This window comes from Mirounga angustirostris, unplaced genomic scaffold (assembly GCF_029215605.1).
Source record: "Mirounga angustirostris isolate CCGP_5_RB_7025 unplaced genomic scaffold, mMirAng1.0.hap1 SCAF_14, whole genome shotgun sequence".
NCBI lineage: Eukaryota > Metazoa > Chordata > Mammalia > Carnivora > Phocidae > Mirounga > Mirounga angustirostris.
In genome coordinates, this window is record NW_026991722.1 from 36,618,552 (window position 1) to 36,642,169 (window position 23,618).

General features: G+C 39.6%; 1 protein-coding gene across 4 annotated transcripts in view; it reads right to left on the reverse strand.

The window, feature by feature from the left end:
• GALNT1 (polypeptide N-acetylgalactosaminyltransferase 1) overlaps positions 1–23,618 on the reverse strand; it is a 125,907-nt gene that overhangs the window by 54,788 nt on the left and 47,501 nt on the right. For 2 of the 4 annotated variants that reach the window (XM_064577747.1, XM_054510324.2), the window contains exons 2-3: positions 23,297–23,351; positions 11,152–11,395 (exon numbers count right to left, since the gene is read on the reverse strand). In XM_064577747.1, the coding sequence (XP_064433817.1) occupies positions 11,152–11,290 (139 nt within the window). In that variant the 5' untranslated portion in view covers positions 11,291–11,395; positions 23,297–23,351. The remainder of the gene's footprint in view (positions 1–11,151; positions 11,396–23,296; positions 23,352–23,618) is intronic. The other 2 variants (XM_064577748.1, XM_054510325.2) reach the window with 1 other exon arrangement.

Here is a 23,618-nt window from a genome sequence, read left to right on the forward strand (position 1 = left end):
TTCCTATGATCTCCTAAAGTCTAACTCTTTAATATGGAAATTTAACCTAACTTTCCAAACCTATCACCCGGCTCGGCCCCCTACCATGCCACTCCCCACCCCCACTTCAGTACTTAATCCTTCAGTCAAATAGCAACTCACTACTTTCCTTCCGATGTCATGTTTTCCTGCTTTGGTGCCTTTGCTCACAGAAGGCCCCTCCCACAGCACCTCCCCAGTCTTATTTCTGTAATACCAACCATCTACTTGTCTTTTAAGGCCCAGCTAAAACAGCTTCTCTTGTCTGCAGCTTTTCCAAATCTCTCTCCAGTGATCATCTACTACTCTTGACTGCCACGTCATTTCATCAAGGGCTCTTAGGTCTCTATCAATTGCTCCCTCCTATAATGACTGCCAACCTGTCTTGTGGGCCCTCCACTAGATTACATCTCCTTTTAGCTCAGGTTTGATTCATTCGTATACCTTTTGTGGAATTCAGCATAATGTCCTATAGGAGTTTTATAACTATACACTGAATTAATATGTGAGCAAAAGTGTTATTCAAAATAAGTCAAAATGAAATCCTAGAATCGATAATAGGCATTATAATAAGCATTAAGCGAGGTGGAGCATCATGAAAGATAATTCTAATCCAAAGTAATGTTATCACTTGATATATACATAAAAAGAGTAATATTCAGGGACACCTGGGTGGCTCAGTCAGTTAAGCATCTGCTTTCAGCTCAGGTCATGATCTCGGGGTCCTGGATTCAAGCCCCACGTTGGGCTCCCTATTCAGCGGGAAGTCTGCTTCTCCCACTCCCTTTGCCCCTGCCCCACTCATGCACGTGAGCACTCTCTCTCTCAGATAAATAAAATCTTTTAAAAAATTTAAATTAAAAAGAGTAATATTCAGCAATTTCCAAATACTGTGTCTTGTTTTACACTTTAGAGATGTTCAAAAGTGTTCCAAGAAAAACAAGTTCTCAGATATATTAAACTTGGAAAAAAGTATATTAAACTTCTCATCTAAAAGGCATGGGGAAAGAATGAGGTAAGGTCAAGAATGGGATAAAAATACTTGTTTTGTACATTACTTGTTTATTTTTAAAGCTGAAATTTTTATTCTCCTGTTGTTCATTTTTTTAGGCACCTCCAAAAAGTCTCTACACAAAAATAGACATCAAGGCAGTAGACAAACCATCTCTCTTCAGCCAGGTTTCATCTGCCCGAGAATAGCACTAGCTGGTAAAGCTGACCTGTAAGATGGTTGTTTCAGATGGTGGTACAAAGCAACCTACAAACACCAGGGCTGTAGAATACGAAATTACTGTGTCTTCAACAACTCTGTCTAGAATATAAAAACCTGTCTTAGACAACCATCAAGAAAAAAATGGTATAAAATAATTTTGCCCCTGTTCTCAGAATGAACTGTGATTTTAGGAGGGCATTAAAATATTAGGAAATAACTTTAAAATTATAGAAAACTCATGTAAAACCATTTTTAAAAACAAATCCTGCCTAATGTTTGCCAAATAACTAAGCTCTTTATTTTTTTAATGTTTTTTTTTTTTAAAGATTTTATTTATTTATTTATTTGACAGAGAGAGAGAGACACAACAAGAGCAGGAACACAAGCAAGGGAAGTGGGAGAGGGAGAAGCAGGCTTCCCGTGGAGCAGGGAGACCAACGTGGGGCTCGATCCCAGGACCCTGGTATCGTGACCTGAGCCGAAGGCAGACACTTAACGACTGAGCCACCCAGGCACCCCTTATCATGTGTTTTTGACAGAGCGTGCATGTGTGCAAGTGGGCGGTGGATGGGGGGGTAGAGGGAGAGAGAATCCTAAGTAGGCTCCACGCCCAGCCCGGACTCGAGGTGGGGCTTGATCTCATGACCCAGAGATTATGACCTGAGTCGAAATCAAGAATCGGATGCTTAACCGACTGAGCCACCCAGGCGCCCGAGAGAGAGAGAGAATCTTAAGCAAGCTCCACACTCAGCACGGAGCCTGATGCGGGCCTCGATCTCACAATCTTGTGATCATGACCTGAACCACAATCAAGAGTCTGGCACTTAAGTAACTGAGGCACCAAGGTGCCCCAAAGCTCTTTAAATATTAGGGTTGATAGATTTCAAAAACTGTCAGTGACAAGCGTAATAAAACCTATAATACAAGTACAGATGTATAACCCCCATATACAATTTTAAATGTTTAAAAATCATAAATTATAAAACTCTTAGAATCAATTCTACTTACCTACTGTCTCTGAAAAAAAAAAAAAAGAGCAACCAACAGATTTGGGAATTGGGATGTTCAGGGGTCAGCAGAGTTCTGGAGGTGGCAATTATCCTGTGTGCATGGCAGAGTTAACACAAAGAGCAGGTAAGGAGATATCTAGTGGACCTGATTATAAATATCATTCAGTTACCTGAGCCCTATTTTAGTATAAGATGATGCTTTAAAGAAAAGTTAAAACGGGAAAAAATTTTTTTCATGCTGTTTAGTTTTTAAATTAAGAATATTAAGTTATACAGAACACCATCTATAACATATTTTTGCTGGGGTGAGGTGGTAGGGGCAGAGGGAAGATCCTGAACTTGATCAAGCCTCCAGACCTACCTACCAATTCAAAGAAAATATAGGGCACTGAAGGACATGACAAAAAGTGTTAAAGAGATGCAAATACTGACTGCGGGAAACTGGGAAAAAGAAACAACCAATTTCTCCGTCAACAACAACAAAAAGATTAAAAGGGAGGACAGAGAAAAAGAGGTATCCATGTACCCATGTATCCATGCCACAAGACTAGTCTTAAATTGACAACTACTGAAGCCAGACGGTGGGTATATGGGAGTTTTATTTTCTCTACTTTGGTTTATGTTTGACATTTTCCATGGGGGTTGGGGGAGCATGAAGGAGGACTCCAGGAATTACTACTGTAAGGACTAGTAAGTATAAACTTGATTGCTTACAGAATAAGAGACTATATGGCCAGAATGTTAAAATCTTGCCCCATCATTATGAAGTAAAACTCTGGCTTTAAGATCTTAAAGAAACATGAGGCGCCTGGGTGGCTCAGTTGTTAAGCGTCTGCCTTCGGCTCGGGTCATGATCCCAGGGTCCTGGGATTGAGCCCCACATCAGGCTCCCTGCTCCGCCTACTTCTCCCTCTCTCACTGCCCCTGCTTGTGTTCCCTCTCTCGCGGGGTCTCTCTCTGTCAAATAAATAAATAAAATCTTTAAAAAAAAAAGGTCTTAAAGAAGCAGACAAAACTGTACAAGATATACAATCCTGATGTTGCAACATTTTACTGATTTGACCACTTGGTACTTACTAATAATCTGAATATCTAGTATAATGCCCACATTATATCATTTAACCTACTGGTACACATGAGATTTCCAAGCTACAGTGGAAATTACCAAGAATTATATGACTATTACATGACTTACAGAATCCACCACAATACTCTAATTGAGAGATTATAATATCCTAAAGAATTAAATGGACTAGTCAATTAGGTTTCTTTGGCAAAGAACTCAGGATAACATGCATGTGGATAATGAATAGATTTTCACTACTAATGTGCTTGCAGATTAAATGGTTAAGCATTAATTTCCCATGCATTCTACTGACCAGTCTTTTATGTAAATTAAAAGTGAGTTCAGTGAAATTTTTGTTTGAGAACAACCAAAATGGGTTTTGGATATCATTTCCTGAACTGAAAGAAAATTTTTCTTGGCATAAAATTTTACATGCAGTTCATTTCTAACAATCAAATCAACTTTGACAAGGGAGAGACCAAAATGTTAATCCAAAGTATTATGTAAGAACAAATGGTTTTTATATTTCAGGTAAACGCCATTTAAAAGACAATAAAGTGTCATATTTTAAGAACTTAATTACCAAGAAAACTACAGATTCACTCTAAATGCCACCAGATCATATCAATATACACAAACCACATGATATACCTTTGAACGTACTTTAATAAATCTTAGAAATTTTTAATTTGTGTTTTTCTCATGTAAGTAGAATAAAGAAGTATAAAGTTATAATATCCTTAGGGGAAAAATACTAATAAAAGGCTAAAATCATTTCTCCCAAATGATTTTATCTTATTACACAATTATCACCTTTACTGTTTTTAGGCATTATATTTTACCTATCCCAAAATATTTTTTCCACATTTTAACAATCTTGGAAAATAGGATGTGGCTTACAATGGTAACTGGAATGTTACTGCTTTCTTAGTAGTATATAAAATATTAAGTATTCTATAAACAAAAGTATGTAAGATGATGACAAAATACAACAAATTACCTGATTTTTTAACATCAAGATTATAGGGGCGCCTGGGTGGCTCAGTGGATTAAGCGTCCGACTCTGATTTCAACTTAGGTCATGATCTCAGGGTTATGAGATAGAGGTTGGCATCAGGCTCCGCACTGAGCGTGGAGCCTGCTTAAGATTCTCTCTCTCCCTCTGCCCTCCCACTCCCCCCTCATGTGCACATGTGCTCTCTCTCCCTCTCTCAAAAAAAGACATATCAGAATGATATAGCAAAATTCACTGATAACTCTCTGCTACCTCAAATCCTTATCTGTTTCAAACCTCGTTCCAATTTTATGTTTGATTTATTTGTAATGTGTTCAGTATATAAAACTCTATACATGCAAAAAAAAAATATAAATTTCTGAAAGCCTTTACTAATATTTTTAAGTTTTTAATCACCAGGCTTCCTGATGTTTGATAGTTGAAATAATTCTAGCATACACACATGAAAACTTGAATCATCAACATCTTAATGATCTGAAAATTAAGTATAGTGTTGGCACAAAAGATCAATTCCTACTTGAAACTGCATCTGTAAAAATACTGAATATTCTATACAACATCCAAATCCATAAATTGAGCGAATGAGCTAATATGGAAGGCAGAAGGGCAAAAAAATATTCCCAGGACACAACCCACACTAACCCCAGTTTCTCAAGGGGGCCTCTCTAACTCTGTAGCAAGAGAAGAATTTTGCTATTCTCACCTGGGGTATAAAATGCCAAGTATAAAACTATGAGACAGGAACTGCTCAGGAAAACAAAACAAACCAAAACCAACCCCTCTGTAATCACAAAGACTGGCCCACTGTTACCTGAAGTAGGGCAAGTAACAAGTAAATCCTAGAAAACGGATTATCAATGATAATCTTTTAAGAGATTCAACATTATGATAAAGTTAATCGGCCATTCCACTTAAAAATAGGACCCCTTTATTCACAACATAAAGATGAGAATTTGATAAATTTCACCAAACAGGCACTGTAAAGCAGTTCAAACAATGTTCAGAAATGAGATCTTTATGGGTGCCTAGGTGGCTTAGTCATTAGGCATCTGCCTTCGGCTCAGGTCATGATCTCACAGTCCTGGGATCGAGCCCTGCATCGGGCTCCCTGCTCCATGGGAGGCCTGCTTCTCCCTCTCCCACTCCCCCTGCTTGTGTTCCCTCTCTCGCTGTGTCTCTGTCAAATAAATAAATAAAATCTTAAAAAAAAAAAAAAAAAAAAGAAATGAGATCTTTATAATACTGAAACGGTAATTCTGGAGTGTCCTATCTGTTCATTGTTTTTTGCCTTTTGCTTTTTTGGTTTTTCAAATGCCATAAAAACCAAAGATCCTGGAGACTTCATGGTACTATCAAGAGACCTCCACTCTTCGGATGACTGGGTACACCTGCTTCTCCACGTCCTCGCTGCCCTCAGCTATGTGTCCTCTCCCAGCCATTTCAGTGCCAGTTCCTCAGGGACCGCTGCAAGCCCTTCCCAGCCTTATGCTGAGAACCCGCTGACTTCAGGGCACTGGCACCACCCACAACCTCCCAGCTCCTACTGCACTGAAACTTCACAGGGAGATTTTTCAAGCCGTTCTTTCTTAGCATCGACTGTCCCCCTTCCTCAAATCATCTTCCCCCTCTTTCCCTTTAACTCCTTAAGCTACAAGGAACAAAGTTGCAAAGGGAGGCCTTAAAGCCCCATCTGGAACTGCCAGCCTCCCACTGCATCTCCCTTCATACTGTCTCCTCACCTTCGGGCGTACTGCTCAGTCCTTCTCCCTTGTGCTTCTCTCCTTCTCAGTTGTCCCACCCAACACCCAATCCCCACCCTGGCCATTGTAAAGCTTCTTCATCGCCTTTCTCCACAACACACAGGCCCCTTCACTGGACTTAAATCTGCCCTCCCCCAGAGCCTGCTAGCCTCACAAACCTCTTTTGGGAGAACTGGTCATTCTTTCTCAGGAGGTCCCGATGAGGGCTTACAGCTCCATGCTGTTACTCCCAGACCATTTCTACTTTAGGTAGTACTTTTGTACTTTGTATAAAAGCTACTTCTTGTCTTTGATGCTCATGCCACAGTGGCTTTCAGAACTGTATTAACCTTGGCAATTTCTTCAAATACAATCCTTTTCTTATGGCTCTGACACCATACTGTCTCATGTGCTAAGAATGTGCTCCTTCAGGTATTACATTTGTCCCTTGTATTTTAAACCTTCCCCTCACAGTACATAAAAAATACACACATACATATGACTTTGCCTCCATTCCTTTAACTACTGCACTACACCTTTTCTTCTTTGTTTTTTTCTTTTTGTTAAGATTTTATTTTTAAGTAATCTCTTTACCCAATGTGGGGCTCAAACTCACAACCGCGAGATCAGGAGTTGCATGCTCCACTGACTGAACCAGCCAGGCACGCCAACAACCCCTTTCCTCTGTGTCCAATCTTCCTAAAAGAATAAGCTACACTGTGTCTCTACTCCTTCATGGGTACGTCAAATCCACTGCCACTGAAACAGCACCTGCCAGGGTCAAAAAAAAAACCCCATTACCAAACATAAAGAAACACCTTATCTTTATCTCAGGTAAAATCTCTGACAAACAACTCTCCTGGGTTTTCATGACTGCCCTCCCTCTGGGTCTCCTTCCACCTCTCACTTCCTGAGAAGCCTCTCTTCCTTTACTGACTTCCATGATGCTCTCCAACACTGGGTCTGTCTCTTCTAAGTCTACACATGCTCCTGGCGCAGTCTTCTGCACAGACAAGGCTTACACTACCACCTACATTCTGCACCTTGAACATCCCTACCAGCACTTCCAAGTCAAATACTCCCAACCCAGCTCTTCCTGCTACCTTCCATCAAAGCTGCTCTACCTCTGGGGGCCTACCTCCTGTCAACTCACCAAACAGGGAAACCTGAGAGGGATCTTAAACTCCCCCTTTATTACTACCTACATTCAGTGGCTCCCCACGTTATAGAAATTCCACCACTTACATACTTCTCATATATATTGTTTTCCTTTCTATTTCAGTATCACTTTAGTGTAGTCCCCAAGAACTTCTCTAAACTGTCACAATAGCCGCGCAGCTAGTCTCTTCCACTATGTCAGCCACATGACCACCAAAAGCTTTCTTCTCAAAGTCTGGATCCCATCAGGTTACTTACTTGTTTAAAATCCTTCAATGGCATGCCAAAACCCTCAGCATGCTATAAAAGGCCTTCTGTGATGTGGCCTTTGCCAACCTCCCAAGCTTCATCTGTGCTCCTTCCTCACGTTCTCTATCCATCAACTCTGTTCTCTCACTTCCTTATCTTGCACATGCTTCTTTCCCTTGTTTATTCATCAAACCTAACAAAAACCTGCTCACCCTGACACTGCTCAGCATGAGCATTATTTCCTTACTGCACCCTCTCAGACACGTGTTCCTTCCATTCTGCTCTTAGGCACATCTCTACAACGCTATTTATTCTATCAGTATTTTACTATTATTCTTTCTCTCCCGTTGGATTGAGTTCCCTGAAGGGAGGAATTTTCTCTTATGTTTTTTGTTGTTGAGCGGTGTATCACTAGCTCTTAATACACTGCCTAGCACATATCAGAGTTTTAAAAACATTCACCAATGGGACACATGGGTGGCTCAGTCGGTTGAGTGTCCGACTCTTGACTTCGGCACGGGTCGTGATCTTGGGGTTGTGGGATCGAGCCCCGTGTCAGGCTCTGCGTTCAGTGGGGAGTCTGCTTTTCTACCTCTCCTTCTGCCCCTCTCCCCACTCCCACTCTCTCTCTCAAATAAATAAATCTTTTTTTCGAAAACTGCCTAGGATGCCTAGAAAGGAAAATGCAAATAAACAAATATCCATTAAATTCCTGAATATAAGTACAGACTATACCTTAAATAGAAAACAAAATATATTCCTTTTTTTTTTTTTTAAAGATTTCATTTATTTATTTGTGAGAGAGAATGAGAGACAGAGAGCACGAGAGGGAGGAGGGTCAGAGGGAGAAGCAGACTCCCTGCCAAGCAGGGAGCCCGATGCGGGACTCGATCCCGGGACTCCAGGATCATGACCTGAGCCGAAGGCAGTCGCTTAACCGACTGAGCCACCCAGGCGCCCCAAAATATATTCCTTAAAAAAACCGAAATAAACATAGGTCCAGATTAGCAATAGCCTCCACTAAGAGTGAAATGAACATACACTCTGTCTTTTCCGGGTCAGGTTCTGCACTCAGCGGGGAGTCTGCTTCTCTCCTTCTCTCTCCCTCTAACCCTCCTGCTGCTCATACTCTCTCTCTCTTAAATAAATAAATAAATCTTTTTTTAATATATATTTTATTTCTTTATTTGACAGAGAGAGACACAGCGAGAGAGGGAACACAAGCAGGGGGAGTTGGGAGAGGGAGAAGCAGGCTTCCCGCTGAGCAGAGAGCCCGATGCAGGGCTCGATCCCAGGACCCTGGGAAGGCAGACGCTTAACGACTGAGCCACCCAGGCACCCCTAAATAAATAAATCTTTTTTTTTTTTAATTTTATTTATTTATTTGAGAGAGAGAGAATGAGAGACAGAGAGCATGAGAGGGAGGAGGGTCAGAGGGAGAAGCAGACTCCCTGCCGAGCAGGGAGCCCGATGCGGGACTCGATCCCGGGACTCCAGAATCATGACCTGAGCCAAAGGCAGTCGCTTAACCAACTGAGCCACTCAGGCGCCCCCTAAATAAATAAATCTTAAAAAAAGAAAAAAAACATTCACCAAGTGGATCTTCACACACTAAAAGTCCTATTCTTTCTTACTTTCGTGTCTTTGCATTTAAAATAGAACACCATGAGCTCCCACTATAAATGGCAATGAATTAAAGTGGAGGGGAAAGCTACTCTGTTCTATTTGGGAAAAGAGTATCTGAGCTACTGGTGGATGGTAATACCCGCCCTTTGAGTAAAATGTAGACAAAGTTATAGTTCTAACAAAAGTTAAGGAGGTGCATTCTGTCACCCAACAAAGTTACTAAACAGCAGAGCCACAGAGTAAAGCAGGAAAGTCAGCAAATTAATAGGCTGACTTTGAATTAAAGTATATTTTATTCAAACTTAAGGGGAGGGGCGCCTGGGTGGCTCAGTCGTTAAGCATCTTCCTTTGGCTCAGGTCATGATCCCAGGGTCCTGGGATCGAGCCCCACATCAGGCTCCCTGCTCAGAGGGAAGCCTGCTTCTCCCTCTCCCTCTGCCACTCCCCCTGCTTGTGTTCCCTCTCTCGCTGTGTCTCTGTCAAATAAATAAATAAAATCTTAAAAAAAAAAAAAAAAAACTTAAGGGGAAAGTGAAAATTAAAAAGTCAGTGGTTAGCCTAGGTATTACTAGAGCCCAGTGTTAGCCAATGAGCCTAATTTTAGGCAAATTTCCCAAGAAGAAATAAACAGGACTGGTTAAACAATCTCATCTATAAAAATTACAGTAAGTAGGCACAGTTAACCAATACAAACAAATACTTTTAGATTATAAACTTTAGGGGACCAGGTGCTCTCATTATAAAAATACAAAAAATTTAAATAATGATCACATACTCAAAGCTTACATTAAAACAGTAGTCATTCACATGTAATTCCTAAAAATAGAATCACTATACAGCCAGATTTTCTATAACTAATCATACAGAGTTCAGAGCTCCGAAGAGCTGAATTATTGACTCATAATGCAAAGTCATTTTCATTATGTTTAAAAAATAAAAAGCAAGGGCACCTGGGTGGTTTAATTGGTTAAGTGTCCAACTCTTGATTTCGGCTCAGGTCCTGATCTCAGGGTCATGAGATCCAGCTTCAAGACAGGCTCCGCACTCAGCGGGGAGTCTGCTTCCCCTCTCCCTCTCCCTGTGCCCGCCCCAGCCCATGCACATGCACTCTCTCTCAAATGAATAAATCTTTAAAAAAATAAAAATAAAAATGGGCGCCTGGGTGGCTCAGTTGGTTAAGCGACTGCCTTCGGCTCAGGTCATGATCCTGGAGTCCCAGAATCGAGTCCCGCATCGGGCTCCCTGCTCGGCAGGGAGTCTGCTTCTCCCTCTGACCCTCCCCCGCTCCTGCTCTCTCTCTCTCAAATAAATAAATAAAATCTTAAAAAAAATAAAAAAATAAAAATAAAAATAATTTAAAAATAAAAAGCAACATTTGTTTGTTGGTTTGAACACAAGGGGTTCAAAACTGAATTTTCCAAGTGTCCACTGCCAAATATGTTAGTTCTCCCAACCCAGGCCTTCATATTTGTGTTTCCTTTCTTTTCCATACCAAATACTGCAATCTCACTGCAGCCTCTATTATACAGCCTCATCTTTACAAAAGCCCTCCCTAAAAGTGCTAACTGGAGTTATCTACAGCATTAACAAAAAGAACTTTCCAGATCATATCCATCTAAAAGGATTTCCCTCAAAACTGAGATGGGAAGGCAAGGAACAAACATCTTTTGATACCAGATACTGTACTTTTAACACTCAGCATTTCTGCCATTACACTAATGCCATACAATTTTGTTGGTTCCAACTACTAGTCATTATTAGTTTAATAATAGTTGATATTAGCTTTTCCACATTACTTGGTAACACAACTTGCAGAAAATTAACCACGTGTAACACTGAACACAAATAATGAATTTAGTAATTCTATACATGATACTTTAATATTTTATCTGTTGGAAGAACCCACTGGAAAACTGTTGGTAATATGATCATCATCTTCTAGGAAGCCAGGGATTACTATTAATCTAAAAAAATTAAAATTTTATAGTATCCAAATTAGTGAACAAACCAGTAATATACTTATTAAAACAGATGTATTATTATAAAATATCACTCACCATCCCCAGCAGGAAGTCCTCGCTCCTTTTTTTCATCACATTTGTTGCATTCACTGAAGTAAAGCAGCAGGAACATATCCAAGAGTACCCAAATCAAGGAGGTGGCTAGGACCACCTTGCAATATGCAAATTTTCTCATGGCACTTAATCAAATGCAAAATTTTAAAATATATATATATATATAAATATACAAAGATCATGAAAATTATTCCAATCCAGTTTCATCAGAAATCACGTTCATAACCTATAGAGACAAAAAGAAAAAAAGATTAACTTAAAAATATCAGAACCTTAAAAATGAACTGTAAGATTAATTTAACATGCATATGAAATTTTACTATTCAGATTAAGTTTAAAAATCAGACTTAAAAAATACTTGTAAAATACATAAAAATTAATAGTGTCAAGAACGTATACAAATAACTCCTACAAATAAACATACAACTATCCAAAAGAAAAATGGGTAAAGGATATAAACAAGCACTTTGCAGAAAGGAAACTTGAATAGCCAATAAATGTGAAAAAGCACTCAATTAAGTATAATTGGGAAAATGCAAATTAAAACAATAGTGAGCTACTGTATCATACCCATCAAACACAAAGGGTTTAACTCCCTTCTATTCAACTGCTACATTAAAAATGCTAAGCCATTAACTGCCACAGGAGTTTAAGAAACCAGCGATTCTCAGTCCCATTTCGACCACTCACATTCAGTTCCCAGGTCCCAAGGAGCAATAGGAGTTCTCCTAGTTTTGTACCACAGCAGTTTATTGGGCTAATTCTTATCTCTCGCCCATTGAATCCCATTCTAAAAACACCAAATGGTCACCAGCCATTCAGAAACACTCAGGGAAAGTATAATGGAGAAGAAAAGAGGATAAGATCTGAGACCTAATCCTGGCTCTGACAGTAATTTTACAGACTTCCCTGATCTTTAGTTTCTGTTCTCCCACCCGTGCCCCTCAATCTGTTCAAATATCATGAGAAAATGACTGGAAAACTGTCACCAAATTTGGCAAGTCATTTGGGACAGTCTGACTAGTAACATTTCTGCTACATAAGCAGCTCATCTTGGGGAGCTCTAGAGCAGACTGAGGGACCTCAGAGAGGTCGGGAGTCATTCTGATGAACAGCAGACACGGAAGCTCAAAGGCCTGTGTCATTGCTGACCAGGAGGGAGACAAGCCAAGTGCATTTAGATGAAGTGGATTGAGGAAACACACACTTTGCACGTGTGCCTCACAATGAAAGCCAAATGAGCAGATGCTCTGAGGGACTGCGTTGAGGGGCAACACAGTAGCTTCTCAAAGGGCACCTTAAGGTTCCATGGTGGGCAGCAGAGGTATTTACCCGAACAGTTCAGGCCAGGCCAGAGAGTTTATCTATGAAAAAGATATAATACTTCTTGCCTGCTTCACGAGGTTGCTAGACAGCAACCTGAAAAGCACCCCCCAAAAATCCTAAGTGATACTTATAAAGTATTATTTGTGCTCTGTTCTCTGTGACTTTTGCTCTCTTGCCTATATTCCTCCTTTCATCAAACCAACATTTCCTGACTGCACAATGAACAGGGATGTCTGTTACTGTTGTGTTCTTGCCTCAAAATTGTACTTACTCAATATTTGATATCGTGTCACGTGCAGTGAGCAACTACTGATGACTATGGTAACCACGGTGAGGGGAGGACCAAAAACATTACAGTGCACAGCCTCATGGAGCAGTAGTTCTCTCCAGAAAAGCTAGATAGATATAAATTTATATTTTGAGCTAGTTTCCATGAAAAGCTACCTCTTTTGGTCCCTGGCAAAGGAAACAATCTGACCGCTGTACAGTATCTGAAATCCAAAAGTAACTTTATGTTCTTGAAAACCTGATTTTTTTTTTTTAATGCTTACAGCCCAGATTACTTCAATGCAACTCTCCATTACTTTGTATTCATTCCTATTTCATTTTTCCAAGGCAGCACAATGAGATTCAAAAATTGAAGATGAAGTTCAGTGGGTATGTATGTGTTTGGAAGAAGGAATATGGAGGAAGCAGGAGGTGTTGGCAGAAAGGAAGATAAAGGAGAGGCAAAAAGTCTTCCAGACCTTGGGTTAGGCAACGTTTCCTTAGATAGAACAAAACAAAACAAAACAAAAAGCACAAATCGTAAGACTGATTAAATGGACTTCACAATTATAATCTTCTTCAAAAGACAGTTAAGAAAATAAAAAAACAAGTCACAGATTGGGAAAAAATACTTACAAATTACATATCTGATAAATGACTTGTATCCAGAATATATAAAGAACTCTCAAAATACAATTTAAAAAAACCCAATCCAATAAAAGAGGCAAAAAGTTTGAAAGGTCTTGTCACCAAAAAAGCGATACAGATGGCAAATGAACACATGAAAAGTTGCTCAACATCATTAGCTTTTAGGGAACTGCTATTTGAGACCACAATAAAACACCACTATGTGCCAATCTATACGGCTAAAGGGAAACAGAAAAATACCAAGTGCTAGCTAGGATTTGCGGCAACTGGAACTGTAATATGTTGCCAGTAGAAATGCAAAATGGTACAGTCCCTCTGGAAAACAAGTTTGGCAGTTTCTTTCTACAAGAATCTGCAACTCCATTCTTAGCTATTTACTTAAGAGAAAGGAAAACATATGTCTACACAAAGATCTGTACACAAATCTTTATAGCAGCTTAATCATAACCATTAAAATCTGGAATCCAAATGTCCATCACCTCGTGAATGGATAAACTGTGGTACACTAAACAGTGAAATACTAATCCAGCAACAAAAAAGAACTCTTGATATATATGCAATAATATGTATGAATATAAAAAGCATTAAGCTAAGTGAAAGTAACCACAAAAATGCTGTGTACCGTACACTGCATGATTCCACTTATGGGGCAATCTGGCAAAGGCAAAACTATGGGGACAGAAATCAATGAGTGGTTACCAGGGGCTGTGGAGGAAGGAGAGAACTGCCCAGAAAGGAGAGTAAAGGAACCTGTGATCATGAAAACATTCCATATCTGGCTTGTGATGGTCAGACAACTATGTCCGTTTGTCCAAACTTATAAAACTATAGCTAAAAGGGTGAGTTTCTGTGAATTCAACCTCAATCCCCTTAAAAATCGATAAATATGGGGGAATACTTCAAAGAAACAATGTCGATTTTAGAAGGCGACAAATGGTGTACATTTCCTCAAATGAAACATACCAGAATTTATCTTGGAAGTCACTTAAAGCTCAGAGTTTTTGTCCCAACAATAGATTAAAACCTTCCATTTGAAATCCATTTGACTGCCTTATTTTAAGTTATAATATCAGAATTTATGTGAAACTATAGTGATCAATTCTATCCGTAAACTTTTGATCCTACCCTACATATCATACTGTCAAGTTCCTCCCAAGACTGATCAGCATTTTCTAGGGCTAAATAATTATTTTCTCCTACCCCTCATACTTCTAACCAAGGCTCTCCGGAAATTTCAAGCCTAAGAAGACAGCTCAACAGTCAGTACCTTTAGGAGAAAATGGAAGCTTCATTACCTTGGACCTAAAACTTCAGACTTCTGGGTACATTACAGTGCTTATCTCCCCTCTCACAAGAACACGGTACCCTTGGCTCCTAGGATCACTAACTCTGCATCGTATGACACAACAGAGGTAGGAGAGACAGGACGTTTCTATAGATCTATTCATTTAATCTGTAGCTGGAACTTCTGCCAAAAAAACTAAAAGACTTAAAAATACAATAATCCTCCTCTAAATAGTAAGGAGAAGCTAAATTATTTTATTTATTATATATTCTGTTTACTCTGTTTCTCAATCAGAACCATAATCAATCATATTCATTCACTTATTAATTTGTTCAATGCACACAAACTCAGTAAATACAGGGAATGTGTCAAATGCACGGAATAAAAAAGTGAACAGAATGCACACCCCTTGCCCTTATGAAATTTAGAGTTGGCTCCAGGAAAGCAGGGATTTAGTCAAACAGTCACATATACATAAAATTTCACTGGTGATAATTGTTTGGAAGGGAGGTACACAGCAATATAAACATCTGTATTACAAAGATCGAACTTTGTCAAAAAGGCTTCCCTGAGGAAAACATGATTTGAGGGGAAAATAAGCATTGGGGGCAGTGAGTAGCAAGGGCTCTGTAGCAGGAAGGAGCCCAACACTGAAAGGTCAGGGGATCCAAGACAAAAGAAGAGGAAACTGTGATGTGAGATAAAACTGGAGCTGGATAAGAGTGGGCAGATTCAAGAGGGTATTCAGGGACAAACTCAACGGGATGCAAGGACAAATTAGATGGGGGGAAAGAGGAGGAAATCCTAGCTTATACCACTGGGTGTAGAGTGGTGCCAGTCATAGAAACAGGGACCAATAAAAGAGGACAAATTTTTCGAAGGAAGGAAGAAGCAAGATGGGAAGAAACTTAAGTTTGACTTTGGACATGTTAAGTATCAGGTAACCCTGATACCTTCAAGAAGAGATATTAACCACAGCTAAGGATACAAAAGTTTGGGGCCCAAAGGAGGGGTCTAAGGTAAAGATATATGAACAGAAGCCCTTGCTCCTATGCAACGTTGCTGGGGCAGACAGACTTTAAAAAATCAATATACAAAACAATTTTTGTGGAGTGTAATTTCCCTCCTAGCATGGGGCTGGATTTGGTGACTTGCTTCTAATCAACAGAATATGGTGGAAGTAATGGTGTGCGATTTCAAGGCCAGTCATAAAACACACATCCTCCTAGCTTTCTCTCAGCTCACACTCTGGGGAAAGCCAGCACCAATGTCAGAAGGATACTTAAGCATCCTTATAAAAAGGTCCACATGGTAAGAAACTGAAGCCTCCTACCAACAAGCAGTACTATCATCCCAGGTATGGAAGTGAACCCCTTTGGAAGCAGTCCCAATCAACCCTTCAGATGGCTGAAGCTCCTGCTGACATTTTGACTGCAATATCCAGAAAGATCCTGAATCAACACCGCCCTGCTAAAGGGCTCCTGCATTCCTGACCCAAAGAAAATACAAGATAAAAAATGTCTATTGTTTGAAGCCATTAACTTTGGAGGTAATTCATCAATATTCATCAATATAAGATTTCAACAACAAAAAAGGCCTAGAAAGAAAATTCTTTAACCTACAGTAAAGATATTTAATGAAAGGACTTGTTGACTTGTCATGCATTTCTGTAACATAAGATGACTTATGCATCCTTACTTCAATTTGACATCATACTAGAGTCTAAGCAATAAGACAAGAAAAGGAATAAGGATGACGGGGAGAAAAAAGAGACAAAATTATCTGCAGACAGCATGATTTCTATACAGAAACTCTAAAAGAAATCAATAGATAAACTATTAGAGCTAATTCATGACTTCATCAAGGTTGCTGAATACAAGGGGCGCCTGGGTGGCTCAGTCGGTTAAGCATCTGCCTTTGGCTAGGTCATGATCTCAGGGTCCCGGATCAAGCCCCACATTGGGCTCCCTGCTCAGCGGGAAGCCTGCTTCTCCCTCTCCCACTCCCCCTGCTTGTGTTCCCTCTCTCGCTGTGTCTCTGTCAAATAAATAAAATCTAACAACAACAACAAAAGTAAACAGTACTGGGTCATCCTGATAATAATTTAAGGACAAAACTTTCCCAGCTCCTCAAAGGCAACTTCTATTCCAAACTTACCATTCTCTCTTTTCCTGACAGTTTTACCTTGCTGGTATCCTTAGCAATGCCTTCTTTACATTTGTCTGTTTCTGAACTACTTATAAATGGAAAAATCTGTCTTGCTTCTTTTCTTTAATACCGAGTTCCTGAGACCCATCCATATGTTGCATGCAGTTACAGTCAATTAGTTTTCACTACTGAATAGTATTCCACTGGCTTAGCATACCACAGTTTATCCATTTTACGCTTAATAGACATGTGGTTCTTTCTAGGTTTCTATCATTACAAACAGCACTGTTATGAACATTCCTAAACATGTTTCCTGGCACACACGTGTAGGAGTAATGGGTGCAGGGCAGGGGTGGTAAACCTCTGCAAAGGGCAAGATGGTAAATACTTTAGGTTTTGCAAGACAGAAGATCTGCAGTGTAAGCATTCAACCCTGGTACTATACCACCAAAGCAGCCATAAATGACACACAAACAAGTAAGTGTGACAGTATTCCAACAGAACTTTGTTTATGGATACTGAAATTTGAATTTCATGTAATTTCCACATTACAAATTACACAATTTTTTTTTATTTCACAATTTAAATATGTTAAAAACCTTTTTTAACTCATGCATTTTCACACCAACCCCTGATCTAGAGTACACACATAAGGGTATTAGGTCATAGGGTATGCATATTTTCAGTATGACTAAATATGACCAATTTGTTTTCCCAGGTGGTTGAAGCAAAACAGTAAGCAAAATGAGAGCTCTGGTTGTGTTATATCCCTGGCAACACTTATTGATGTCAGACTTTCTTATTTTTTGACAATCTGGTGAGTGTGTAGTTGGTATCTTAACGTAGTTTTAATCTGCATTTCCCCACTGTCTCTGACATTACTGGTCATTCCATTTCCTCTTCTCTAATGTGCCTATGAAGTTTAGCCCATTATTCTATTCAGTGGGTTGTTCTTTTTCCAATTAGTTTGTAAAGATTTTTGTGCAGTCTGGACTCTAATCTTGTGTTGGCTACATGAACTCAAGAATTTTTTCCCAGTTTATAGCTTGTCTTCTTAATAAGAGGTATCTTTTGTGGTTTACATTTTCTATGTCTTAAGAAATTCTCTAGGGGCGCCTGGGTGGCTCAGTCGTTAAGCCTTCGGCTCAGGTCATGATCTCAGGGTCCTGGGATCAAGCCCAGCATCAGGCTCCCTGCTCAGCGGGAAGCCTGCTTCTCCCTCTCCCACTCCCCCTGCTTGTGTTCCCTCTCTCACTGTCTCTCTGTCAAATAAATAAATAAAAATCTTTAAAAATATATATATATATTCTCTATCTAGAGATCATTAAAAATAATGTTCTAATGTCTAAAAATTCTTAAGTTTTACCTTTCAGGTTTAAGTAGAGATTCAATGTCACTTTCTTCTACGTGGATAACCAATTGTCCCGCCACAATGTGTAGAAAGTTCCTCTTACTAAAGATGTACATGCAATGCAAACTTTGTCATAAACCAGGTTTCCAGCGTTCTATGTTCTGTTCCACTGGTCCATCTACCCTTACACTACATTGCTGTCTCACTTAGAGCTTTATAATAATTCTTGATATACACTAAAGAAGTCTCACCTTCCACTACTTCTTGAGAAGGGTCTTGGCTACTTTTGACCAACTGATCTTCCTTAAGTATAACAACCATAATTACTAAAAATGATATTCCACCTACTGAAACAAGAAATCTAGTAGTTAAAAGTTTACATGTCTATGGTGGAACAATTCTACTGTTAGGATTAAATTAAATTAAAAAATGATACAAGTCATAGAAAAGAAGTTGGTGATGAGGAGTTCAAGTCAAGAGCCATTTAAAAGAAAATTTCCAGGGGCACCTGGGTGGCTCAGTCGGTTAAACATCCGCCCCTTGGTTTCAGCTCAGGTCATGATCTCAGTACCTGAGCCTGGCGTGGGGCTCTGCGTTCACCAGGGAGTCTGCTTGTCCCTTTCCCTCCCCTGACTTGCACGCATTCTCTCTCTCTCCCTCCCTCTCTAAAATATATTTTTTAAAATGCTTAAAAAAATAAAGGAAAAATTCTGAAAATGTCTTACAAAATGACATTATTAAAATTAATGTACAGCACCTTTTATGTCTATTATATTGTTTAAAAAAAAAAGTTTCAGTATTTTAGAGTCACAGTTCATTCCATTCTATCTGGATATGTACTGAGTCTTGACCAACTACATTCCTGATACCAGGTCAGGTACCATAGATGGTACAAGCCTGAAGGCAATGATCCACACCATGGAAGCCCTTATCACAGAGTTAAACACCAATCTAAGAGACACACCATTCACATTACAAAAAGAAACATCAACTCAAGAAACCTGGCAGGAAAAAGACACACAGATAGGGAAGTTTCTAAATAGTTTTTATCAGAAGGCAGTATAAGATATTGAACTTTTCCGCAACAAGGTTTTCTTTTTTTTTTTTTAAGATTTTATTTATTTGACAGAGAGCACAAGCAGGGGGAGTGGCAGGCAGAGGGAGAAGCAGACTCCCCACAGAGCAGGGAGCCCGATGCGGGGCTCGATGCAGGGCTCCATCAGAGGACCCTGGGATCATGACCGAGCTGAAGGCAGTCGCTTAACCAACTGAGCCATCCAGGCGCCCCTGTCATTCTATTTTGTTCTGAAGAACCCTGTAACTGCAGGACCCATACCTGTGGGTTCTTACTAAAAAGAAACTCCATGGTCAAGTAAGTTAGGGAAATGTTATATGCCCTGGGAGATTCATACTGCATATTACTGCCCTAAAGGTTCTGTGAAGTTCTGCAATAAAGAAACATATCTAACTTCATTAACTCGGAACTTCTCACTTTCAAGCATGGAACTTTCCCCATCTACTTTGTCTTTTTTGCACAACACAATACAGGTTTCAAATAGCAATAGATAAAGTAATAAAGATTGGTTTCAAATCCTGGAATCAGCCAATTTTTAAACAATGGGTTATTCTTTTTCTGCAAAACTGGTGTTTCTGCGCATCTGCAAATTCCATAAAAAAGAAATCCTATTGTGTTCACAAGGAAGATCTTCATAAAGTGGAGGTTAATTTTGTAATATCTTAACTGTTTATAGTTCATATTTCTGCACTATTTTTTTTAATTTTTTTATTCTTATGTTAATCCCCATACATTACATCATTAGTTTTAGATGTAGTGTTCCATGATTCATTGTTTGTGCATAACACCCAGTGCTCCATGCAGAATGTGCCCTCCTCAATACCCATCACCAGGCTAACCCATCCTCCCACCCCCCTCCCCTCTAGAACCCTCAGTTTGTTTTTCAGAGTCATCGTCTCTCATGGCTCGTCTACCCCTCCGATTTCCCCCCCTTCATTCTTCCCCTCCTGCTACCTTCTTTTTTTTTTTTCTTAACATATATTGCATTATTTGTTTCAGAGGTACAGATCTGAGATTCAACAGTCTTGCACAATTCACAGCGCTTACCAGAGCACATACCCTCCCCAGTGTCTGTCACCCAGTCACCCTATCCCTCCCACCCCACCCCCCACTCCAGCAACCCTCAGTTTGTTTCCTGCAATTAAGAATTCCTCATATCAGTGAGGTCATATGATACATGTCTTTCTCTGTTTGACTTATTTCGCTCAACATAATACCCTCCAGTTCCATCCACGTCGTTGCAAATGGCAAGATCTCATTCCTTTTGATGGCTGCATAATATTCCATTGTATATATATACCACTTCTTCTTTATCCATTCATCTGTCGATGGACATCTTGGCTCTTTCCACAGTTTGGCTATTGTGGACATTGCTGCTATAAACATCGGGGTGCACGTACCCTTTCGGATCCCTACTTTTGTATCTTTGGGGTAAATACCCAGTAGTGCAATTGCTGGATCATATGGTAGCTCTATTTTCAACTTTTTGAGGAACCTCCATACAGTTTTCCAGAGTGGCTGCACCAGCTTGCATTCCCACCAACAGTGTAGGAGGGTTCCCCTTTCTCTGCATCCCCGCCAACATCTGTCGTTTCCTGACTTGTTAATTTTAGCCATTCTGACTGGTTTGAGGTGGTATCTCATTGAGGTTTTGATTTGGATTTCCCTGATGCCGAGCGATATTGAGCACTTTTTCATGTGTCTCTTGGCCATTTGGATGTCTTCTTTGGAAAAATGTCTGTTCATGTCTTCTGCCCATTTCTTGATTGGATTCTTTGTTCTTTGGGTGTTGAGTTTGATGAGTTCTTTATAGATTTTGGATACTAGCCCTTTATCGGATATGTCATTTGCAAATATCTTCTCCCATTCTGTCAGTTGTCTTTTGGTTTTGTTGACTGTTTCCTTTGCTTTGCAAAAGCTTTTTATCTTGATGAAGTCCCAATAGTTCATTTTTGCCCTTGCTTCCCTCTGCACTATTCTTTAACATAACATATATAACACACATAGTTGTGGACAAAAATGGTAAATTCAGAAATCACCACTATATAAATTCTTAAAAGAAAATAATCTAAAAGTGAAAAGAATTCTAAAAGAAGTGAAATTTAGCAACTATATTTACTATTTTTTTCTAAGTTTAGAATGTCATATTCTAAAAAATGTATCAGCATTAAATGTTACATTCAACAACACAATAGGATGCTGTAAGGAAAGAGTTAACACAGCAGGTCTGTTTTACTCAGGCCTTGCTAATCTGTGGGGGATGCCTAGAGCCATGGTAATGACCCCTGGCCAAACTCTGAGAACTAAACTCCTGGAATGTTCAGTCACTGGGTAAGGATTTTAGAGGCAGTGGGTCAGGATGTATCAGGCTGTCAGCATTGTTTAAAGTAAGCATCAAGATTTATGATGTGCACCTGGTATCTGGTCAGGGTCCTAAGTTTTAGTCACCAGGGCTGGCCACAGAAAATCACGTCCATGTGATCCGCATAGAGGAAAGACATGGAACGTTTGTGTCTTATCTTCCTAGCATTCACCTGTATGTAGCTTTTCCCTGCTGTTCCTGTACTGCACCCTTTGCTGTAATAAACCCTAGCCATGAGTAGAACATTATGTTAAGTTGGGGGAGTCCAGCAAATCAAAACTAATGGGCAGTCATGGGACCCCCTCCCCCCCAAAACAAACACCATTAAAGCATTTGGTTTGCCATAATACCTACTTCTAAATGCTAAATGATCATAATCACAATCTGCTTAAATGAATAAACCAATGTACAGGATAAAAATTAACACAGCAGGCACAAGATTACTATCCCTAGAAAGGCCTGTTTGTAAGGTGGCATCTGACAACTTAAATGATAAACAATTCCCTACACTAATACAAAACTTATCTTAAAGGATAAGTGTGCCTAACTGTGCCTAATCTATTTGTACAAACAATATGGTTTGTGCAAAACACCAGATTTCTTTCTGGGAGACTGAATTTTGGTACATGCTAGGCAGAGGGTGCCATCATGATCAGTCCCAATAAAAACACTGGCACTGAGTCTAATGAGTGTCCCCAGCTGGTAACACTTCACATGTGTTATCACAATTCATTGCTAGAGTACATCGTGTGTGACTCCACTGGGAGAGGTTCTTGGAAGCTTGTGCCTGGTTTCTTCCAGACTTCACCCCATGCACTTTTCCCTTTGCCAACTGCTTTGTATCCTTTCACTGTAAGAAGTCTTAGCTGTTATTATGACTATATGCTGAATCCTGTGAGTCCTCCTAGCCAATCACTAAACCCCCAACACAATCAGCATATTAAAAGAGAAGTGAGTATCTATTAGGCCAAATGCTGAAATTCAAATCTGGGTTCAAATTTCAATTCCAACACTTGCTAAGCAATCCTAGCAATGTTACTCTTTATTTGCACAAACCTGGGGCTCTTCATTCCTTTGAGGAAAACATGTCCACTGTACAGTCCCATTTCACTAAATTAAATGAGGTAATGCACATCACTTATATGTCATAGCACACAGTAAATATTAAGTAGTATTTCTAGAGGTACTTTCTTCAACAAAACAAAAAATCAGGAACTTTTATATTTGTACTGATGCAATGATTATTCAAATGGCCATGCAGAGTACTGCAAAAAGCAGCTCAGAGGTAAACTTGAACTCTGAATCTTCAACACTGATTCTATGAGTGATTTCCAGCCCACATGACAGGATTATTGGGTGAGCTCCAGCAGGTTAAACCCCACACAATAAGAGCCTTTTTATTCCTAAACTTGATATTCATCTAGTCTTCAAACTGACCACCTTAAGGAAATACGAATGCACTAATTAATTAGTACTGGGACTATGCTAGATGGTTATATTTCTCAAATAACTGAATCTGCATTTTAGCATAAGCCATTCACTTATGTATATCTGAGGCATAAAGTCCAATTAACGTAAGTGTGAAACCTCCATAGCTGTAGGAGCAAGCCGCAGGGAAAAGAGAAGTGCAAACCTGAAGTCATTCACTCCCAGCTATCAACTTACCCCAAAGTGGTTTTTCAAATGAATTCATATCCCAAATCCACATGTCCCACATTTCCTGTTGAAAAATAAATTTCCTAAAATCAGATTATTACAGAATAACTCTATCCTCCCCCTTATTACTTCAGCCACCTTATTCCACTGGACTTTAAGTCAGCTATACCAGAGGGCAAAACCCATGTCTTATTTAGCTCCAGTGCTGAGCATGGGCACATAATAGGTATTTCCCCAAACCTTGCACAAAATAGGTGTTCAGTTAATGTCTAGTACATGAATAAAATGTTACTGAGCTCCAACATCAAGCTCAGTGGAAATACTATAAAAG